Source organism: Candoia aspera, chromosome 7, assembly GCF_035149785.1.
Source record: "Candoia aspera isolate rCanAsp1 chromosome 7, rCanAsp1.hap2, whole genome shotgun sequence".
Classification (NCBI taxonomy): domain Eukaryota; kingdom Metazoa; phylum Chordata; class Lepidosauria; order Squamata; family Boidae; genus Candoia; species Candoia aspera.
In genome coordinates this window covers 68,382,101-68,405,056 of record NC_086159.1, presented here as the reverse complement: position 1 = coordinate 68,405,056, position 22,956 = coordinate 68,382,101, and the positions used below count along the sequence as shown (strand labels likewise).

At 40.2% G+C, this 22,956-nt stretch overlaps 1 protein-coding gene across 1 annotated transcript in view; it reads left to right on the top strand.

Annotated features, from left to right (window-relative positions):
* The window catches only part of PRKAR2B (protein kinase cAMP-dependent type II regulatory subunit beta), a 62,647-nt gene extending 40,111 nt beyond the window's left edge, over nt 1–22,536 (top strand). Inside the window, exons 3-11 of the mRNA XM_063307998.1 lie at nt 5,763–5,815; nt 6,201–6,284; nt 12,323–12,429; nt 14,769–14,922; nt 16,409–16,510; nt 18,359–18,433; nt 19,285–19,350; nt 19,537–19,675; nt 21,523–22,536. Of these exons, the coding sequence (XP_063164068.1) occupies nt 5,763–5,815; nt 6,201–6,284; nt 12,323–12,429; nt 14,769–14,922; nt 16,409–16,510; nt 18,359–18,433; nt 19,285–19,350; nt 19,537–19,675; nt 21,523–21,656 (914 nt within the window). The 3' untranslated portion in view covers nt 21,657–22,536. The remainder of the gene's footprint in view (nt 1–5,762; nt 5,816–6,200; nt 6,285–12,322; nt 12,430–14,768; nt 14,923–16,408; nt 16,511–18,358; nt 18,434–19,284; nt 19,351–19,536; nt 19,676–21,522) is intronic.
* The last annotated feature ends 420 nt before the right edge of the window (nt 22,537–22,956 follow it).

The following is a 22,956-nucleotide window of genomic DNA, read 5'->3' as shown; positions in this document are numbered from 1 at the left end:
GTAGAGGGAACATGATCAAGAGTCATTATTATGCTTACTTGCTGTTCTTGTTAAGAAGGTGGCCTGGAGAATTGTAGTAACACCAGGGGTGTCCACAGTGTGTGTGTGACCTCAAAATAGTGGTTGTAACTGTGTGGTCATGGCCACCATCACCATGACCGCACAGTTACAAACACCCATCTTTACTTTTTTTACACCCCACCCCCTCAATACACACATTTTCATGACAGTGTAACAGGAATGTCATTTTCCACTTGTAGGTATTTGGAGAGTGGGAAGGCAGGAGTGACCAGTCAAAGATCTTTGGACAATCATGAGTGGCACATAAGTAAAGAGATCTTGCTGAATTTTGGGACAAGGAGATGGTGATAGAAAACAGATAATCATGAAAAAATGGTTCTGGCTGTATCTAACAAAACTAATATATCAAAACATTCCTTGTTTTGGGTTCTGGAAACCTGGAAAAGGCATATGGAAAACCGAACAGATTGTGAATGCAAACATTGGGCTTTTTAAAAAATCATGCATGTAATATGCAACTTGGGGGGAAGTCCCCTCATCTTATTGTTCTGAGAGATTCTTAACTTCCAACCCCACAAATGGCAGCATTTTAAGCTTATACAGAAGGAGAAACTCCCAAACGTGGTAGGCACTGAAGAAGTTAATGCAGGGCAATGGTTAAGAGAAATCCGCCCCTCCGATACACACTTGCCAGTGTGACCTTTTGCTCAGATTAAGTGCCACTGCTGCCTAGAACAGCGTTTTTCAACCTTGGCAACTTTAAGATAGGTGGACTTAAATTCCCAGAATTCCTTAGCCAGCGTGCTGGCTGGGGAATTCAGGGAGTTGAAGTCCACACAACTTGAAGTTGCCATGGTTGAAAAACACTGGTGTACATGCTGTCAGGTTACTAATCCTCAGTTTCTAAATTGCTACTCCCCTCAATGTTGGTTAAATGCTACTTCCACATTGAATGCTATTTCCCCTTAATCTCCATTTCTGATTGATTTATTTCTCCCATTGAGTGCTTTGTGGTTGTTTTCCATGTCTTCATTACTATTTCCTCAATATCATTTATCATTTTAGAGGCTATTTCCCACTGAATGTTATTTCCCCAAGGACTGCTGCTGCCTCCTTCATCGCTGTTTCCTACTGCTATGCTTTCATTGTGCTGTTCCTCAGCAAAATCCACATTTTGGCAAAATAATATTTAGTTAAAAATTTCCCTTGCATATTGGTCTCTGCTGGATGGCCGCTGCCTCAAAATGGATCCTTTGCACTACATAAGAATCCATACTTGAATTTGCTGTCTGGTGGCTGAAGAATAACAAACACCGTATGATACCTTATTAATAAAAAAGGTAACATGGACAGTGGTATTTGTGATTGTTGTGGCTCAGAATATGAATGAATATGCTGTATTTAGCAAATCAGGTCTTAATAAAGGTTGTTGAAATGTATTTGGCTAAGACCTTATCCTGAAGTCCTTGAGCCAATAAATGATTCCACCTTGTGCTTTTGAGACAGAAATTTGAACCTTCTGAAGCATGAACTATCTTAATAGGCTTAGAGGTGAGATAAGATTGTAAATTCATTATCATGCACCAATATATTTAGTTATACTGATTACAGGTAGTTCCCAAAGTCTGTCTGTAAGTCAAATTTATATGTAAGCGGGAACAGTATTATTGTATATGCTGTGTAAGTAGTATTGTGTAATTAACTCAAACCATTGTGTATTTAACTCAAACCATTGTGTATTTAACTCGAATCATTGTGTATTTAACTTGAATTTTGCTACAGTAGGCTCCGTTCTTAACTATGGGTCATCTGTAAACCTGTACTCCACAGATAAAACAATTTATTTATAAAAACAGCATTTTCAAGGGATAACCTGAAATCTTCTTGGGTATTGATTATTATGAAAAAATAACAAATGTGTTGAGGAGCAACGGTGGGACACTTAAAGAACAAAAATATATAAGTGATTGCACTTAGTTTGAAATCTTGAAATAACTCAGATTCTCAGAAGGTGGTTCGCAGGCCACTGCTTGTCTGCAGTGGTGTAGCATGTGTAGTACTATAGCCTTCCCATGTTCCTGGGCCAGAGCCCACCTCAGCCCTGCCTCCCCATATACCTCCAAAATCAGCTGGTTCATGAACATGGATTAGTGGCTGAAAACTGGTTCACTATTCTGCATTCAAGAATAGCGAGAACTGACCTGATCTTAGGGAACAGGAGCCAAGTGGTGTTACCAACTATAAGCTGCATAGCTTTTAAAAGGAACACTTTTTATTTTTTTATTTCTTAACAATTACAAAAGTCCCCCCCCCCAAAAAAGGAAATACATAAAAAAAACTACCAAAACAAAACAAAGAACAGAAAAGAGGGGAAGCAATTGATGTATGTCACATATTAATCAAATGTGAAACATTTGTAAGTCTACCTTAGGGAAAAAATAATGATTGACTAACATTACAAAATACCATAAAATCTGTGCCACAGACAAACATTGATTCATTTTTTGATTAGTAGATAAAATTGTCTTTTCAAAAATGGGTAAGTCACATATCTCTTCAGTCTAAACCTTAATATCAGGAATATTAGAGTAGTACTATTCCAATTTCTCAAAATAATTCTCTTAGTAACATCCCAGGCCTGATACAACTATAACTCTTCAAAAATACTTAAATGTCAAAGTTTTGGTTCATGATTTAACATAACATTAACATCTTTAAACACAAAACATTCCCCACAAATCTATTTATATATATTAAAATACTATTCCAAGAGGATGTCAGTGATTCATAGGACCAAATCATACTAATCAGTGACCCCTCAAATTTTTTACATCACCAGCAGCAAAAAACTCATGTCCATTTTTTTCAAATACAATGGAATATTCATCTTGCACCCCCCTCCCCAAAAAAGTACAAATAGGAAATATAGTGGTGAATTTTCAAAATTTTGATTTCACTGGGTTGGAGAACTATTAACTTCTAACTTCTCAATATTCAGATGTTTCTGTTGAAAAATGTTCCTGACTAGCACTTTTGTACTAAGAGGTATTATTATGGCATAGGATACAGAAACTAATTTAAGTAGTAAATGGATTTAAATAAATATTTAAATTTGGACTTCAGTGTTTGATTAAAAATGTAGTTTAAAAAGGCCTTTTAAAATGGAGGGAATAGGAAGCCATACACAAATGCAACCATAATGATCTTATCCATCAAAAAATGTAGATTCTATTGTCTTAAAGACAAAAATATAGGAGTGGGTGTTTGGTCCCTGCATTTTCAACATGTCCAGTGGTCCATGATTGCATATAGTTTGAAACACTGGAATAACTCTATGATAATGCCCCTTCCAACTGCTGAATTTGGAATCAGCAACTTTTAGATCTCTACCTCCCAGCAGGTATTGATCCCAGGGCCACAACTGGGGGGGGGGGGGCAAGCGGGGCATGTGCCTCGGGCGCTGTGCTGGGAGGGGCACCAAAATGAGCACTGGGGGGGTGCCAAAATGTGTGTGGAATCCATGTTTGCCCCAGGTGACACAGACCCTAGTTGTGGCCCTGATTGACCCCACCATTTGTTGTTAAGGGCACACATCATATGGAAGCTGACTCCAGGAAGTGGAGCTCTTTAATGTAGCCTGCCCATCTGGATCAAGAATGTAATGAAATACTTTAAGGACAGAGGAAAAACTCTTATCCAGAACATGGGCTGGACACAAGCCTAAAAGAAAAAGCATGCTGTGACAGATCAAGAGGAGCAGGTTTAAGGATCAAACTCCAAGAAATTCTTGGGGTGGTACCTAAGAGGTTGTCTATGCTAATCCCTTTGATGAAAGAATGGGCTGAGTACTCAGTCCCAGGCATAGGTGTGTAGACTTCAAAGCAAAGAATCAATGGTTCTGGGCCATTGAGTGGGATCAGTGCCTTGGATCTGAGGATTGAAAGATGGGCTGTAAATTTTTGGCTGCTGAGCTGAAGCTAGTTGGTAGAAGCCAAGCACAGAAAATTGGAATACAGAATGATAGGATATTTTAGCAAATGTGTAGACTGACTTTTGTACTTACTTATGTTTTGAATTTAGTCACCACCCATCTCACTCAAAATGTGACTTTTAAACTGCAAAACCTGTTTTGTAGCGTGGAGTATTTAAGATTGGGCAGTGCTGCATTCTCACAAGGCTCTGGATTGGCCAGATTAATAATAGTTTGTTTGGAATCTGACTATGGAAATGACTTAGTATTCAGAAAAGTGTTTTCAGAAAAAATACGTTGGCATAAAATCATCACAGCTAAGTTTCTCTGAAACATCATGGTCCAGCAAGTCGTTTTCCACAATGATTATGTAGATACTTCTGTGGGAAGCCCACCTGATGTTAGTAATCTTTCTCTGCTGCTTTTGCCCAGTATCTGCTCAATTTGAAGTATGCCACTCCTGAACGCAGAAGTTCTATTTAGGAGCATAGCTATTGATAAACCTTTTCTACTTTGAATTTTCCTGAACTCTTCAGGGCCAGAGGACACTATTCACTTTGAGTCCAATCTGCTTCTTACGCATCTAAATAGGGACCTGCCCACCCCCATTTCTTGACCAGAGCAGAGCCCAAGAGAGGGCAAGGTTGAAGAATCACCAGATGTATCTCTCTCTGCTTTGCAAGAATGTTAGTATCAGACAGACATCTGTTGGATGGCTTTTTTCTTGCTATTTCTACCAAAGACAGCAATACCAAAGACATTTCATGGATTCAGATTTTTCATCTAGATTACAGGTTGATATTTAGCAAGAGGAAAAAAAAAACCCATCGCCCTGCTTTAAGTACCATTTGCATAAATGGTCTTAATCACCGGTGAAGCTTTTAGTATGCAGACAGAAGATACCACAGGGGGTTATGAACAACAGTTGTGCTAAAAGCTTTCTAAGTGGTATAATACTGCAGTTCAAGACCCTTTGTTTTGCTCTGCTCACTGCATGTTTATTGGATTTTCTTTTGGATACTGGGAGTGAGTCTAAGCACTAACAAAAAATGTTACTGGCATGGCAGTAATTCAACTGGCATGGCACAAATTCAGTTGAAAGAGGGAAGGAAGGGTATTTTTGGATATGCAGAGTGGATGAATTTAGTAGATTGAGAGTAGAAACTCATGCTTCAGTGAGTGGGGCTCACACATTCCAGTTACCACCCTTAAGGACAGTTGTTACGCAGGATATGCTATGGTTGAAGAGCTGTGATTCAGTTTGTAAAAGAATGTGCCAGTTGGTAGAATTCAGGCAGTTCCTTGATCCTTGCATGGATGCTGGGGTTTGTATAAGCCAAGTCAGATGTCAAAGTTAGTAGCAATGGACTTGAAGATCAAATGGGAGTTGATTTGACGTGATGGGTGTCTGTCCTGCAGTGAAAAGAAACTCTGTAGGTAGTCTGTGTTCCTTTAAAAGATGCTAAACTTTCACCAGATCTAGTTGACTTGACCAATGAAGAGGGATGTTAGGAACTGTTGCTTAGCAACAAAGGTGTCCATCCCTGCTTCAGGAAAGTGTGCAGAGTTTTTTCTCCCCCTGTCTCCCAAATTATTTATTTATTTCAGTCCTGTATGTCCTGTTTTTCTTTCAGGATACTCATAAAGCCACATGATGAAACCCAGTAAAGCAAAGCAAAGTTAAGCAGGCAATGTTGGTTGTAATTCAAAAGCAAAATGGTGAAAATACATTGGTATTTATGAATCAACTTGCATTTTCATTTCGTTTTAGTGTGTGCAGAAGCTTATAATCCAGATGAAGAAGAAGATGACACTGAATCAAGGGTATGTGCCCCCAGTAAATAAAAATCTTTCATAGTGGAAGATAGATTTCAGATAAAATAGTGTAAAAAGGTTTTTTAAACACACACACAAACATATGAAGATGTGTGTGGAGGGGGGGGTAGACATCTGTAAAATGTGATGTATGATTAAAACACTTTCCACAATTACCTCGATTATATTTTATCTTTAATAACAATGGAGAGCATATTTTTGTCATTCATGTTTTTTGTATTTGTAGTAATGTTTAAAAATCTGTTCTCAGACACTTAGTGCACAAGACTTAATAGCTCATCAGTATTAATATGAATTAGGGCTGGGCAGTTCAAAGATAATTTCTCTTAAAAAGTAGTCTCAGAAAAGCATAACTTACAATGATTACTTTCAGGTTATTCACCCCAAAACAGATGATCAAAGAAACCGGCTGCAGGAAGCTTGCAGAGATATTCTTCTCTTTAAGAACTTAGATCCGGTAAGAGTGGCTTTTTATGCAGTGATAGAAGGAAGGAAGGAGAGAGAACTCCTGTCAGAAAATTTGATATTAAACATTAAACTGTGTTGTGCTCCTTTAACAACAAAGCACTATAAAAGTTAATTTAAAAAATCATTAAAAACTTCAAAATGAAAGTTTTTCAAAATGCACATTCTGAATCAAATGCATTATTTTTATGCATATGATGAATTTCCTAGCTGTCTTTCAGCCTTCTGTTGTAGAATAAAGATTCCAGGGCCTAAGGACTAAGCAACATAGAGAAAAAATGGTTAGCTACAGCATTATAGGATCTGCCCTGCAAGACAGATGACAGGGTTAAAAATGGTATTTCTGAGTTCAAAGACAAACATAACACAGTTCAGGTTATATGGATGTTACTGCCTTATAGTCCATTGGAATTGGGCACCAATTAATTTAAAATAAGAATAATAATACAGAAAGTTACTTTCTTGCATACGTAACCTAAATAGTCATTAAGAAACGACATAATTTTAACACTGCTGAATTGTCATTTTCCATTTTGATGCCCCATGTGATTCGGAACTTACGAAGGCTGTTTCCTTGTACCTCACTTGGTCTTCTGCAGATAATAGTGAAGGGCCTTCGTTTGTTATAATTTATTGCTAGTCTTTACAGTATTAACATTATTTAAATTAAAAGTGCCATCTTTGAATGCCTAGGGTCTTCATCTTTAAGAGTTAATTTAAAGGCTGTATAATTCAGGGTTTCTCAAACTGTGTACCAGGGAACCCTGGAGTTTAGGGAGAACTTGATAAAGTTTTGGGAGAGAAAAAGGGCAAAAAAAAAATCACACAAAGAAAATTTTTGATGACTGAAGCTTTGCCTCTTGTTCAGGGTTTTTGTTTTTGTTTTTGTTTATTTTTGTTTTTAAACTAACAGTTCCACAGTTGAAAAAGTTTGAAAACCCTTGGTATAATCTAGAGCAGGGTTTCTCAACCTTGGCAACTTTAAGATGGGTGGACTTCCAGAATTCTGGGAGTTGAAGTCCACCCATCTTAAAGCTGCCAAGGTTGAGAAACCTTGCTCTAGAGGATTTAGAGCAACATCAATGTATCGCAGTTTCTTTGGTCATTTTGCTTTTCTTAAGCTTGCCACTTAACAGCTGCATTGCACCTTGATTTGTGTGTTTTAAAAGCTTCCCAGTGCAATCCAGACACAAACTGCAGCGGTTGAGATAAGTCTTCCTTATGCTGAGAGAAAGGTTCTTCCCAAATTCCTGTTTTTGTTGGCTTAAGAACTGTTCATAAAAGCAGAGACATCTGGAACTCTGGTTTCTGTGATGACTGGAATATTCAACTTCTGATTAAATCCGACTCATAAGTAATTACTTAGAATTCTCTTTAATGGTGGTAGCATTCAGTACAGGAGAAAACATTACAAATGAAAAAGCCTGCACTTTTCCCCCATTAAACAACTTTAGTGACTTCAAATTCCCCCCTCCCCTCTCAGGTATGCCCCCTCCCTCTTGTGCCAGTTAGTGAAAGCATGTGCAACTGCCCCAACGTTCTTTGTAGATGACCTTGGGAGTTCAACGATAGTCCAAACACAATGATTCCCACTCAAAGATGTTTCCCCCTCCCTTCTTTTCAACTCGCAAGGAGAAGACACGGGTTGAATGAAACATGCATGCAAGTCCAGTCGAGTGTTCTGAGAACGTTTGAGATGAGAGCGTGACAGTTTTAACTGTTCATCAACTGGGGAAATGCCTTGGCTTAACACTGAAGCATATATTTTGCTAGTCTAGTCCATTGAAGCATATTGAGAGTCAGTGTTGACAACCGTGTGGTCAAAACTCTGCCTCTTTTTAGCATGTATTGACGTGCTGTGGACACTCCTGGAGAGATGGTTTAATTGTTTGACCTGACATAAATATTGTTAATTTCTTCATTTACAGAAAGAAGGGAGGCTAAGTTTATTTTCCTCCTGCTTTGCTTATCAGTTTGATTGTTTGTTTGTTTGTTTGTTTAGCACATTTTTCCACTACCCATCTCAAACATGACTCTTTTTAGCAAAAAGTAAAAGCAAAAAGTATTATTGCTTTTGAAACAGAGTCCCACCTTTAGGTTAAAGCATATACTGTATAAGGGCAGTGGTGGGACTGGCATCAGCTGTGTACAAAACAGTTTCGTCTCTGAAGTGGGCATATGTGAGAGGTAGGCTGCATCTGGAACACCGTGGAGCAGATCCTATTCTGTTCCATACCTTCCTGGCATCATCGTAGGAACCATCTCTGGCACGTTTGATGAACCTGTTGTAGGTGAACAACAGAACTCCCTAGAGACAAAACTACTCTGCTTTGAACATCCCTTACTGGCATTGTAGTATTTAAAGTTTCTCATAAGTTAATCTTAAGAAGGCAAGGTGTACAATCCAGAGTTCACAGTTGCATACATCACAGGCTTTGCTTGTAATCATAGAGTTACAACACTGGGATCAGTTTTCCAATATGGGAATTACACAGCTACACAGAGAACATTAATGAATACCAAATAAAGGTTAGGTTCCTAACCATCTTTACTGCATGTGTTAGGCTGACCTTGCTACTCATTCACTATTTGGTTTACCCTAAAAGTTAGCTCTTCATACTGTGTATCTCTATAATAGCTTCTGACAATAGCAGCTTTCAAAGACGTTTGGGGAGTGGGAGTAACTAGGAGCTCAACCAGAAAAAATATCCGTTCCATTCTAGGGAGATGAGTCATCAATACTCATTTTTTCAGCAGCAGGTGAGGGGCTCAAACTATCTTTCCCTGAACTCAAATCTCCTGTTATTGGCCTAAGGTGGGTGGATTCCAGTCACCATGCCCTGTCTTTCTACATCCCTTCCAGATGGAATACTGAATTTTGCTAAGTTTGCTCAGGAAATGCTGAAGTTGACTGTAGTTTCTAATTATCTCTTAACATCTGATGCATGCTTGCTATGGACATTTGCCACAGATAACATCTGTGAAGTGACTTGTGGTAGATGATAGTGTTATCTTTGGTCTTTTAGTAATCAGTCCTGATCACCAAACTTTGGAAGGGCATCCAAATACAGGTAGTCCTTGCTTACTGACCACTCATTCAACGACTGTTTGAAGTTGCAACAGCGCTGAATGAATGGGGTTATGACTGGTCCTCGAAGTTCCAGCCATTGCAGGACCCTCATGGTCATGTGATCGTGGTTCGGGTGCTTGACAGCCAACTTGTACTTACGACGGTTGCAGCAGCTGTCACATGATTGCCATTTGCGATCTTCCCTGCCAGCTTCCCATATTCAAAGCCAATGGGGAAGCTGGCAGGGAAGGTCACAAGTCACTATGGTAAGTCCCCCACTTCCTGCACACTGGTAAGTCCCCCCTTCCTTAGCAATGGCAATCCTGGTCTCAGTTGCCATCGTAACTCAAGGGCTGCCTGTGCACATTTGGACACGCTATTTAGCAACACTTTTCAAATAGCTCACTGCTTACACTGTTTCTTGCCTGAAAAGCTGTGCCTAGATGTTAAATCTCTGTACTAAAGATTATTTTCCACTGCACTTTGAAATAAGATTCTACAAAGCAGAATTTCTTTCAAGTACTCCCTTACAAAATCTCAAATGCAATTTACCTTTGTTCCATTTCTCCTTTAATCTGAAACAAGCCAGTGAATAATGTTCTTTTGTAGAAGATCTTTATCAGAAAATAAGAAAAGGCAACTTTCAGAATAGACAGGGTGATTTTGCTTTGGGGTGCTGTCAAAATACGGAAACAAAGCATTGTCTGTACTGAAATGTTCTAAAAGGTTCAGTGCACTGTTTTTCAAACTTGGCAAATTTCAGATGCATGGACTTCAACTCCCAGAATTCTGGGAGTTGAAGTCCATACAATTTAAAGTTGCCAAGTTTGAAAAACACTGGTTTAGTGGGAGCAGCAATGATGATGAAGCCTTTGGCAGAGCTACAGAAACCATTAAAAGGTTGCACCAATTTACAAAATATAAAGGCCAGGAGAATGAAACAGGGAACAGAGTGTTTGCCAGCTCTCTGTATCACTACCTGAAAGATCACTGTGCCTGGAACGAAAGCTTTACGTTGTGGTTGGGAGACACACCTTTTTGTTGTCAAGACTGCAACTGGAACTGAAAAATATCCTGCTTTTTTATATTTGTTCAGGTGCAAAATAAGTGTAATAGGCCATTATGCTCCTTACTGGAGCAAAAAAATCTGGTGCTCTGCATCGTATTCTGGGGGCACCAGGCAGCTGCTGTACATTGAGCGTAAAAGCTATACATAGGCAAGGAACAGAAGCTAAGTTACGAAATATCATTCAGAAATGTTTCAGATGGGACGTGAGAGAAGAAAAAAATGAGATACTAACAATGGTCCAGAAAGTATTTCACATGTTTAGCAGATAACTTTTTCTAATATGCTATGCTTTGTTAAATACTTATTTCTGTGTTGTTGCTATAAATTCCTAGGTTCATGTCAAATTCAAAAGAAACCTGAAGTCAAAGAGGAAAGGGTTTTAAATTATCTGGTGAAATCAGTCTTGGTTGATTTTTTTCAAAATCAGTCTTTCTCTACCTGGGTGCGGTCCAGAGACTTCAGCTCCCAGAATAAATTTATGTATTGATCTGATTTGATTTATATGGCTGCCCAACTTGCAAAGAGACTCTGGGCAGCTTACAGTTGTATAAAAGCTTGCAAAGAAAAGAACTAAGACAAAACACAGCAGACCTTGGGAATCAAAGATCAGAATAACAGAATAACATAGTAAAGGGGAACAGAATAGGGGAGGCCAAGTAGTCCCTTTGAAAAACTTCCACCTGGATGGGTTCGTCTCATGTTCTGGTCCAGGGTCTGTGGGAAGAGCTATCTTCTAAGGGCCTGACAGAAGGGTTGGGACAAAGGTGCTGGACGGAGAAGGCAGGCTTCCTGGGTCCTGCTGAGTGACGTTTCTAGGAACGGACCCGAAGCGTGCTTGCCTGCCAGATCTGACGGGACAAGCAGACGGTTGAAGGTAGGCGTGTCTGCAAATAAGCCAGCCCTGTGCCAAGGGCTTTAGCAGGGATCGCCAGTATCTTGAACTGCACCTGGAAGTCTGTAAGGACCCAGTGCAGCTTGCAGAGCAGTGCTGCTACATACTGTACCTATGTTGAAAATTGTAATAATTGGAAGGCCACACATCTGGAAAGTACCAGGATCTGTTTAATATATTACAACTAGGTAAACTTATTCATGGAGCATAATCCAAGTGCCATGTGGAAGAGTATTTATAAATAATATAATAGTACTTGTTTGAGAAATTCTAAAAATAAAATGAGGAACTTCTGTTTAAGGGCCAGAAACCCACTCTTAAATGTATGCAATGTAGTGTAATCAGTGTAACTTTTAATGTAGGCTAAAAATGAAGCTCTAGTGCAGACACACAGACAAATGCTTAACTATATTTAAAAATTCTGGGATAAGCTGCATGGTCCACTTTCTCATAGGCATCCATACCTACCTAACTAGGATGATGCCAAAGTGACGAAATTGCTTTGTGACTCACAATGCCAGATTTGCCCTTTTGTACCTGCATTGCAATGTCATGGACAGGTACATAAGGGGCAGAGTTTGTATTGTAACCTTGTAACATGTGCAACCTCTTCTTTTTCCCTTCTCTTCCTTTGTTAGCATGATGATGATGATATATGCACTGTACTAATGAGGCTTAGCTTTAAGCAGCTCTGGTATGACTGTTTCAAATTTTCATTAAAAGTTAACCTGCTACAAATACTCTGTTCTACCACACAGTGCTGATAAGAAGGGAGGATAAATTTGAAGTAGAGAGAGTTATGGGCCATGTCTACAAAAGGGAATGGGGCTGGCCACAAAACAGCCCAAGTGAGAATTTGAGCTTCGGTCCCAAGAAACTGTCTTTGGAAGTAGCACTTCAAAAGTGGTCCTTCTGCTTTTATGATCTTGATTAACAACAAAATCAATTATTTAATTCACTGGTCAGTGACTATAATAATGAAGATTGATTGATTAACAGGAACAGATGTCTCAGGTGCTGGATGCCATGTTTGAAAAGCTAGTTGAAGGAGGAGAGCATGTCATTGATCAAGGAGATGATGGTGACAACTTCTATGTAATTGATCGGTAAGTATATACAGGGGTATTGGTGTGGAGATGCTGGAATCTCAATATTACATTGCATAGAACATAACACATTTTATTTGTATTATAAATGGCTACACATAGCAAAAATTAAATGGAAAATAGCTATTCTCTGTGAAAAATATTGTAGGCACAATCTGGTTTAGGTGTACTATTATGCACATAAGACCAATGTGCAAAAAAGAATAGGACTTTGCCAAGCTTCTTTTGGACTTCCTCTACTAATGTACAGATATTCAATATCAAATATCAAAGAGGTAAGATAAGCTCAGGGTCCCTGCTGAGTGGGTGACTTCATAGCACATCTGAATGATTTTGTATGAATGAAAATAATACCAAATAGGCCACACTCAGCTGTTTTTGATTCAGCTGTAACATGAGAAAAGTGATATGGTGGAATCTGTGTTCACGCGTCCGTTTGGGATTACGCTTGGATTGCCCTACTTTGATAAATCTTGATGAGGCTACTAAAGGACTTAGAGGAGTGTTACTAATGTGCTCTCCTCCTGACTTTGAAGCAGAAGAAAAATTAGCCGGATTCATTGCACTGCCCTCATCTCAGAGCCCTATTCTGCCTCACTGTGTAGGGCTGTGCTTTCAGATTCATCGCCGCAGGTGTTGAGGAAAGTGGTGGGGGGATTCCCCTGGCTTGGTTTGCTCTCTCTCCAGACGTCAGCAGCTGGTGGGAAAACCCTCCATCAGGTGCTCCCCTTACCGTGGGCTGGGGCTGGGAAGGAGGTGGGTTTTAACAGAGGGTTAGAGGAGTGGGCTTGGCCATCTGTTAAGACTTCCTCTGGTTCTGTTCTGCAGAGGTGTGTTTTTGGAGGGATAGTATTAGCGTTATTCTAAAGACTACTAAACCTGAATTTAAGAGAACCCCCAAATCAGCTGACAGGTGCATGGGAGGGGGGCAGTAGCTGCAAGTGAAGTGGGAAGGATTATATTGGGAGGCTGCAGGTAAATATCAGTGGCAAAAACCTTCAGACTACTTTAAAAATGGCAAGGGGGGGAAGAAACAGGAGTGAGAAAGTTCCTTATTGACAAATCATATAAGAAGGCATATGGTTTATGTGTAGTCTTCCTCTGCATTTAAATGAATATTTTTCAATCTTGGCAACTTTTTCAACATGCTGGCTGGGGAATTCTGGGAGGAAGTCCACACATCTTAAAGTTGCCAAGATTGAAAAACATTGGTTTAAATGCATGTGGAATCCTCCTTTCCCCTTTGGAGTCAAAGATGTTGAGGGGAGAGGATTAACTAGAGAAGAGAAGATTTCCCTACCTAATTTATTAGAGTGAGTGATTCAGAGATTCCCTCTTCCAGCACTCCAGATGTTGCAGTTCTTGCCAATTTTTGTGGTCAGCTTCCCTGCTGTACTAATTCAGCAGGAGCTCATCCATCCACACATCCAGGAAAATCTTACTCCTTTTTTAAAAGAAGAGGTAGACAGGTAGTCCTCATTTGGTGACTGTTCACAGTTATGATGGTGATGAAAAAGTGACTTTATTACCAATCCTTGCATTTACAACCTTTGCAGGTCTTTCTTTGCTTTAAAGAAAAGCTGAAGTAAGATCATAAGCACTGTCATGGTTTCACTTAGCGACCACTTTCTTAACTACCGTGTTGCCAGTTCCAATTGTGGTCGCTAAATAAGGACTACCTGTTTTACTCTCTCCAAAGAGTAGTAAATCTGGATTTATAAGGGATCCTTGGAAACTCTCACAAGGACTTCAGAAATTGCTGATGGACAAATACCTCTGGTGAAGCCAGATGTCTGGTCTTCTGCCAATCCAAGCCAACATGGCCATGGATGGCTGGACAATGGAGAGCAGGAAGTGTGCCCCCAGCAGCCTAAAGTGAGCAGAGGGAGCTGGCCTGATTCCCCCCCCCCCGAAGTTACTGAACCATCACCAGTTCTAGAGGGAGGCAGAGAGTGCAGGAATGCAAAAGCCATTAACAGATAAGAGTCAGTCAGTGAAATCACAGCCCTGGGAAAGAATTAAGAAGCATAAGAAAGAGACTCAAAATAACCCCATCTTGATTCCGCATAGAGTAAAAGAGGACAGAGGGAAACCTTGGCAGGCTTTCTAGATTCTGTTACTGTATCCTACTGCAGTAAAGTTCCAAAAGCCCTGATCTGGCCTACCTTGAAGGGCTGACACCAGTATTGTTGATGATGTCTTGTAGGTGGTGTCCACCGCAGAAGTTGTGTTGGGAAAAAGGCAAAATAGTTGTGTGGAATACATTATGTTTAAATGATGTCAATATTGCCTTTTTCAATGCTGCCCTTTACAGCTGAGTTTCATTTTGTACTTTTCAGAGGGACTTACAATATTTTTGTAAAATGTGACAGTGTTGGAAGATGTGTTGGCACCTATGACAACCGAGGGAGCTTTGGTGAACTGGCTTTAATGTACAACACGCCCAGAGCGGCTACAATCATTGCTACCTCTCCTGGCGCCGTCTGGGGTTTGGTAAGGTTATTACCTTGATAAGCAGCTTGAAGCAAGTGGAAGATTTTAGAATCCATTTGGAGGGCCTGCAATTAAGTATCACTCCAAAATTATTGGAGAATTTTGCCATCCTCACCAGTATGAGAAATTACAAAAGAGTTTGAATCCAGGGGAGTCCACAGATGTGTGTGTGTGTGTGTGTGTGCGTGTGTGTCACAATGACAGCACAACTGTGCAATCAAAACTCCTGCCCCATTAGCGCACATACAAAAGGGGGGAGTTTCAACCCCAAGTTGTGGCTGCCAGCTTGGCTTTTTTGACTGTCCTGCAGATGCCCCTATCTGAATCTAACAATACCTACCTAGAGTTGATTGAACAAACGGTCAGCTAAAATACGCAAACGCGTTCTCAAGCAGGCATATTTTCTTCAGTTTAGATTACATCCAAATGTCGCAGCATGGCTTGATGTTTCAAAACACTTGCATTCCGCCTTTGAAAGGCACAGGAATGACTTTTCTTAGAAGTTTTTCCATATTAAGTTTTACAAACATTTATATTAAGGATATTTTTTAATACGTTGCCCAGTTAATTAATGGCACCTATTTAGTTAATCATTTTAAGATGACTATTCCACATTCAACTTTTACAGCCAAACAACCCCATTCATTCTAAATGAGCCTACCGAGGACCTGCATGGCAGCAGTGGGAGTGCCACAGCCCAACATGGATGGAGCCATCGCTGTGATTGGGCTGTAGCTCCTGACGTATGTGTCCCCGCAGACCTGTTCGCCACATTCCTCCCCACATTGACATCCCATTCGTGCACATCATATCCCTCTTTCTCTCTCACACACATGTGCAGGTGTTATCACCATGTGCACTCATACCACCCTCCATTTTTGCAAAAAGAGGGTCAAGCAAGGCTCTGGGAAGCATCACCTTTCCTAACAGGAAGCTGACTCCACTGCCAGATGTATCAGGGGGTAGAGTCAAAATCTGCAAGATGGCGGCTGTGGCTCCAAGACCAAAGCTCTGCCCCTTCTGTAGATGTGTACATACACTACCAAAAGAGCAGGGCTTTGATCCCAATGCTGTGCCCACCATCTTGCAGGTTTTCACCTCTTCCCCCCTGCGGATGCTCCTGTCTGCTGCCACTTAAAGAGTGGCTCACCTTCAACACCTAATTTATTCTGCTTTCATCTTTCCTGAATTCTGATCATTTTAGGTTTGAGAGAACATCTCAAGTGAAACTTCAGTAGGTCAAGGGATTGCATTTGGCCCATGGGCCCCACCTTCCCTGTCCCCATCAACTGATTAATCGCTTGCTATCCTGCACACTTACAGTGTTAAAACAGTCCACTGAACTTAGCCGTACTCTTGAGTAAATATGCATCAGATTCCTTATTAATAGTGCCGGAGCGTACACCATTCTCTGCCAAGGAAAAGACTGCATGCATTGTCATGACTATCCCACACTAAATATTATTTGGGCAATTTCATTTTTCAGGACAGAGTAACGTTTCGAAGGATCATTGTGAAAAACAATGCAAAAAAGAGAAGAATGTATGAAAATTTCATTGAGTCATTGCCCTTCCTTAAATCTTTAGAAGTAAGTGCAATTGATTAGCATTATTTCATTCATTTTGGGCAGAATGTGCTGTTTCATGCCAGACAGTAATGCCATATGTGCATTTACAGGTTTTCTAATACAACTGACATTCATATAGTTCAGTTATGTTGTTTATGAAGGACAAACATTTTTAGGGACTTGCCTGTTGTAAATCATACCTGCTTTTATTATCTAGGGCTAACTGAGCCAGAGTGATTATTTCTAGTTTTATCCCGTGAATCTCTGGAAGTTCTAACTATAGAGGCTCAGAGATATTTCTTGATTCTGTTGCAATAGATAGATGTGTATCTCTAAATACATGCTAAACTACCATCTAGTGCACATTATTTCTTATGTTGTGACTTGTATGGTTTTATTTTCAACTGTTAAATTCTGATGATAATTGCAAAAATATGCAAGTATTTCTTTTAGAGTAATTTCTGCCAAAAAGATAAATGCCATCTTTGCTTTTAAATTACATACTTGGTCGCAGGCTGTGGCTGAATTTCTCCTGAGTTTTTAAATATAAAATGCCAGCGCACTACTCCAATTTTGCCATCCTGGGTCATATATATTTTTCTAAATAGTATCTTATTTATTTATTTATTAATTATTCAAATTTAATTACCGCCCATCTCCCCCAAAAGGGGGACTCTGGGCGGTTTACAATAAAATCAAACTATGGTCATAAACGTTAAAGTCTCATAAAAATCAAACGCATTACAATTATTATAAAATGCAATAAATAAATATAAAATCAAGAGGCTATAAAATTCCAAGCTGGTGGGAGGGACTTTAGGGTGCGAGCCACCCCCAAGAATGGTTACCCACTTTCCTGCCCCAGGCGAGACGGCAGAACCAAGTCTTCAGGGCCTTCTGGAAGGTCAGAAGGGGCCTGCCTCACCTCTGGGGGCAAGATGTTCCAAAGGGCGGGAGCCACTGCAGAGAAGGCCCATTTCCTGGACCCCGCCAGATGAAATTCTCTTACAGACGGGGTCTGTAACATGCCCTCTCTGGATGATCGGGTGGGGCAGGCCTATGTAATGGGGATGAGACGGTCCCTCAGGTAACCTGGCCCCATGCCATGTAGGGCTTTAAAGGTGATAACCAACACCTTGAATTGGACCCAGAGGCAGACTGGCACCCAGTGCAGCTCGCGCAGCAGTGGTGTCACATGTGCCGATCTTGGGCACCAAAAATGGCCCACGCGGCTGCATTCTGGACCAGCTGAAGCTTCTGGATACTCTTCAAGGGTAGCCCCATGTAGAGCGCATTGCAGTAGTCTATATGGGAGATGACCAGGGCGTGAGTGACTGTTCAGAGGGCTTCTCGTTCCAGGAACGGGCATAACTGGCGCACAACCCGAAGTTGCGCAAAGGCCCTCCTGGCCACGACTGCCACCTGTTCTTTGAGCAGGAGTCGTGAGTCCAGGAGGACCCCCAGATTACGCACTGGGTCTGTCTGGGGCAGTGCAACCCCATCCAGAACTAAAGATGACAATTTCCCAGAAGCCGAGGCGCCGTCAATCCACAGCCACTCCGTCTTACCAGGGTTCAGTTGAAGCCTGTTGTTCCCCATCCAGACCCCTACAGCCCCCAGGCACCGAGAAATCTTAAATATATTATGACTAGATCTATTATGATATGGGTTCCAAAGTGGAATTAAGGATGAAATTTGAAACTAATGTAAAAACAAAGAACAAAACTTGGGAATCCACTCAGGGGCTCAGCTGCAAAACAAATTAACTTAAGAGTATAGCAACATGTAACAGAAAGAATGAGGATTGCCAGTGCAATTGTGAGATGATATCAGATGTATTTGCATAATATGTTTTATTTTCTGTTTAAGCTCTCTGAACGTTTGAAAGTGGTGGATGTGATAGGTACCAAAATATATAAAGATGGGGAACAAATAATTGCTCAGGTATGACATCTGCTTTATTTAGTTAGTTATTCTATAATGTTTACTATTCTGTGGCTCTGTAGTTATTTAAAAGCATGATTACTTATTATGTAAAGACTTTCTGAAGCAAAAGAAATGAGATTGAGAAAATGTGTAGTTGAAAAAGGTTGTATTGAAATTTTGGGTGATTAGAGGTAGTCCTCAGGTTACAAGCACTCATTTAACAACCACTCAAAGTTACGGTGGCATTAAATGAAGGAGACTTACGACTGGTCCTCAGAGTTGTGGCTGTTGCAGCGTCCCTGTGGTTGTGTGATCACAAACTGGGGGCTTGGCTACTGGCTCACAATTAGAACGGTTGCAGTGTCTCGCAGTCGCATGATCTGCATTTATGACCTTCCCTGCTGGCTTCCCAAAAGAAGAGCTTGCACAAGTCGCTCCCGCTCCCACGGCTTTTTCTCTGGAGGAGCCCCCGAGCAGCATGGGGATCTTGTACTCCATAGTACCCACCTGTGGCACCTGCCTGCTGCCTGTGCTTTACGACTACATCGCTTAGCAACAGAAATTCCGGTCCCGATTGCTGTCGTAATCCAAGGACTACCTGTAATATAAACAGAACTTGAATAACAGTGCTAAACAAGTTGTTAATCGTGTGCATTCATGAGTACCTAGTAATGCCATTTATTTTTCCCTAACCTAGTACCCTTTAAAAGTATTGAGACTCCAAATCCCAGAATCCTTAACCAGCATAGCTGGGCTAGCCAAGGATCCTAGGAAATAAAAGTTTTTACTTAAAAAGAGAAAAAACAACAACAGTGCTGGAATGAATAAGTAATTACCTTTATGTTTTTGTTATTCTCTATTGTTTGCAGGGAGACACGGCTGACTGTTTCTTTATTGTCGAATCTGGAGAAGTGAAAATTACAATGAAAAGAAAGGTACCATCCCTGAGAAGTAGTGAAAGGTTTTCAGTTGACTAAGCTAGATCTACACTGAATAAAATAATGTATTAATAATAAACAGTGGATTAGTTAATAATAAAATAATTTATAAATAAAACAATAAAATGAATTTTAGCTTGGCTTTATCGGATAAACATTTGGATGCTTTCTTTTTCTTCCCAGGGCAAACAAGAGATAGATGGAAACGAGGCAGTGGAAATTGCCCGCTACACCAGAGGGCAGTATTTTGGTGAACTGGCGCTTGTAACGAACAAACCTCGGGCTGCCTCAGCCTTTGCGCTTGGCACAGTCAAGTGCTTAGGTAATGCAAAGCGATTGCATTTTGGAACTTTCTTTGTTTCATAATAAACAGAATAAGGCATTTTCATTTGGCAGGGATATCTTTTCAGTGTACCTTTTCCATTGTAGATCTAAATGTAATTTCTTTTGTAGAGTTCAGTATAGTACATTAGATACCATTGTTGAGGTATCAGATGATAGAAGAATTGCTTTATTGGCATTTTGATTAACCCAGCAGTAATTACTGTTTCCGTAGCAATGAATGAGGAGTGATTTTAGTTATAGGGATATACAGGGGTAGGGGTATATAGGGGTAGTCCTCACTTAACAACCATTCGTTTAACAACAGTTCAGACTTACATTGGTGCTGGAAAAAACCAACTTATGACCAGTCCCTCGCCTTTACGGCTGTTGCAGCATCCCCCACAATCACAGTTCAGGTGCTTGGCGATTGGTTCACATTTACAACCGTTGCAGCGTCCCACGGTCATGTGATTGCCATTTTTTACCTTTCCAGACAGCTTCCAGCAAGCAAAATCAGTAGGAAAATGCATAATTCATTTAACAGCCTTGTGGTTTGCTTAACAACTGTGGCAATCCACTTAACGACCGCTGCAAAAAAGGTGGTAAAATCAGGTCAGATTTGCTTAATGACCGCTTTGCTTAGCAACCAAAATTCTGGTCCCAATTGTGGTCATTAAGTGAGGACTACTGGTAACTGTCCCTGTAGTCAGGGGCATCACCTGTGGGATCAAGAAAGCCAAGAGGATGGCTGCAACTACATGATGAAAGCCCTGCAAGTACATGATGAAAACCCTTTTTTACAGGTGCTGTGTGCATAAAAGAGGGCAGGATTTCAATTGCATGGGTGTGGTGGCCATCTTGGCTTTTTTGATACACACACCTCTCCCCCCGCCTGACATTGACACAGTCTATAAATAATTACAAGATTTTAGTTCAATTCATTGCAAGCTTCCATGGAAGATATGTTTCCTAGACATTAGATCTAGGCTTTAAATTATTTTAAAATTTTATATGCCTTTTATTTAATCATTGTCACATAATTTACTCTTATTTACCCTAAAGGAAGACAGCATTTTTCTCTATAAAGAAATAGATGTGAATTAGGAGTGGCAGTTAGCTTAGATCAGTGTTTCTCAACATGGCTGGCTAGGGAATTCTGGGAGTTGAAGTCAATACGTGTTAAAGTTGCCAAGGTTGAGAAGCACTGGCTTAGGTTCATTCAGGGGAACATCAAATGCTGTCTATGGGTGTAAGAATGAGGGTAGGTGGATGCTTTGTTGCTGAAAAGCAAGGCCATCTTTGGGACTAGCTGTGACTTGCCTGAAGCAATTCACCCTTTTGTGATGCCTTAACAAAGGCCTTACATTTCTTTTCCTGTTCAAATACTGCACAGTTTATCTCCATCCAGTTTTGGGACACTGGAGAAAGGAGCCTATAACTGATAAACATCTGTATTTTAATTTTAATCAGCATCTTTGATACTCTTGCTCCTGAAAGCTTTGGAAAACATGGCTGGATGCAGAAATAACTGCACCTTTTTTTAAAAAATATGTGGAGGATTTCTCAGCTTGTTCTTCTGATCCAGAAGAACTCTTGGTTGCTCTTGGCTTGGGGGGGAAGACAAGAGGTTTGATGGGGAAGAGAGACATGTCTCAGCTGGTGCACAGAAGGACATGCAGATCTGGTTTTATATTTCCCTTTTCTTTTTTCAATTCTGATGATTAAATGTGCCCTCCCTTAACAATTTCATAGAAGAATTTGTCCATAGAAATACTCAACTTCTTCACCCGTGTGTGTGTGTGTGTGTGTGTGTGTGTAAGTAATTTCTCTCTCTTAATATTTCAGTTATGGATGTACAAGCATTTGAAAGGCTTTTGGGACCTTGCATGGAAATTATGAAAAGAAACATCGCAAACTATGAAGAACAACTAGTTGCTCTGTTTGGAACAAACATGGATATTTCTGATCCCAGTGCATGAAGTATGGAGCCACACAGTCTGTGTATAAGAAATAGCACAGTAGTGGTTAGTCCACTGAAAATATGTCTTATCTTCCTATAGATGCTGAGCATTGTTCTTGATTTTACAGGGGATTGGATTTCTTTGCTTCCCCCCCCCCATGTTTTTTTGCCTTTTTGTACACAGTCTTTCGGATGTATCAGTACATGGAGTAGAGACATTATTCAATCGGTCCTTCCTTAAAAGCAATTGATCCACCAGCATTTCAGCTTTCAGAAAACATCAGTCCACAAGCCTTTAGTGGGAATATACAATTTCTATGGTGTTATAGATTTAGAACCATTTGGCACTTCTAAAAAGGTAGTGGCTTCTGTAAGTAAGTTATACGCATTTCATTTAAGAAGTCCAGGATATATTGCAATCTAAACAATGTGTACAAACTGGCATGTTTTTTTATGTTATCTTGCCTAATTGCATGTCTCTTCCTGAAGTTAACCGGTTTGGGAATAGATCCTCTTTTCTTTTAGCAAATGGCAGGAGCCATTTTCAGAAAGAAAGGCCAGATTCATCTGAATATCTCACTACACAATATTTTGGATTGCAGAATATTTGTTGTTCAAACCTGTTCCCGTTTGATAATGGTTTCTGTAAAATAATAAAGAAACTGATACCAATTGAGGATTTGGCAGAAATAAATTTAGTTTTGTCCATATGTCAAATGAATGTGATAGGTTAAAAATGTTAGGGTAACCAAGCGCACAGGCAGGCTAGGAGAGATTACATTGTACGTATTTGGTTTGCTAGCTGGTTGAATCAGTATTTAAGGTGGCATTTGTACAAGATGTATTTGAAAAAGCCCTCCAAACAATAAAGCATGGACTTGTATTCTAGGTAAATTTTATGACCTATGTCTGGTCTTAGTCTGTCTGATTTTAGTCTTTTTTTACACCTACTGTTTTATAAGATTTCATTTTGTCTACACGAAAGACATTGTAAATACCTTCCAGAATGTGGAGGGTTTATGATGATGCTGTATAGTTTCTTTGCTGTTGTACTTACTGTGTATGTACTGTTTTCACTCCTGAGAACAATTGTTACCTGTGCACTGGTTAAAAGACAAAACTTGATTCGAGAAAAGGCTCATTGTCACATTTTAACAGACACAGTCTCCCTTGAATTGAATTGAGCAAAACTCCTGGTGATTTCATGGATACACCCCTGTAGTTTTTTTGGCAACAATATGGAAGTGATTCTGGTATTTGTTTTCACTTTCCTATCTAGCCTACGAGCCTGATACTTCCTGGGGGGTTCCCATCCACGT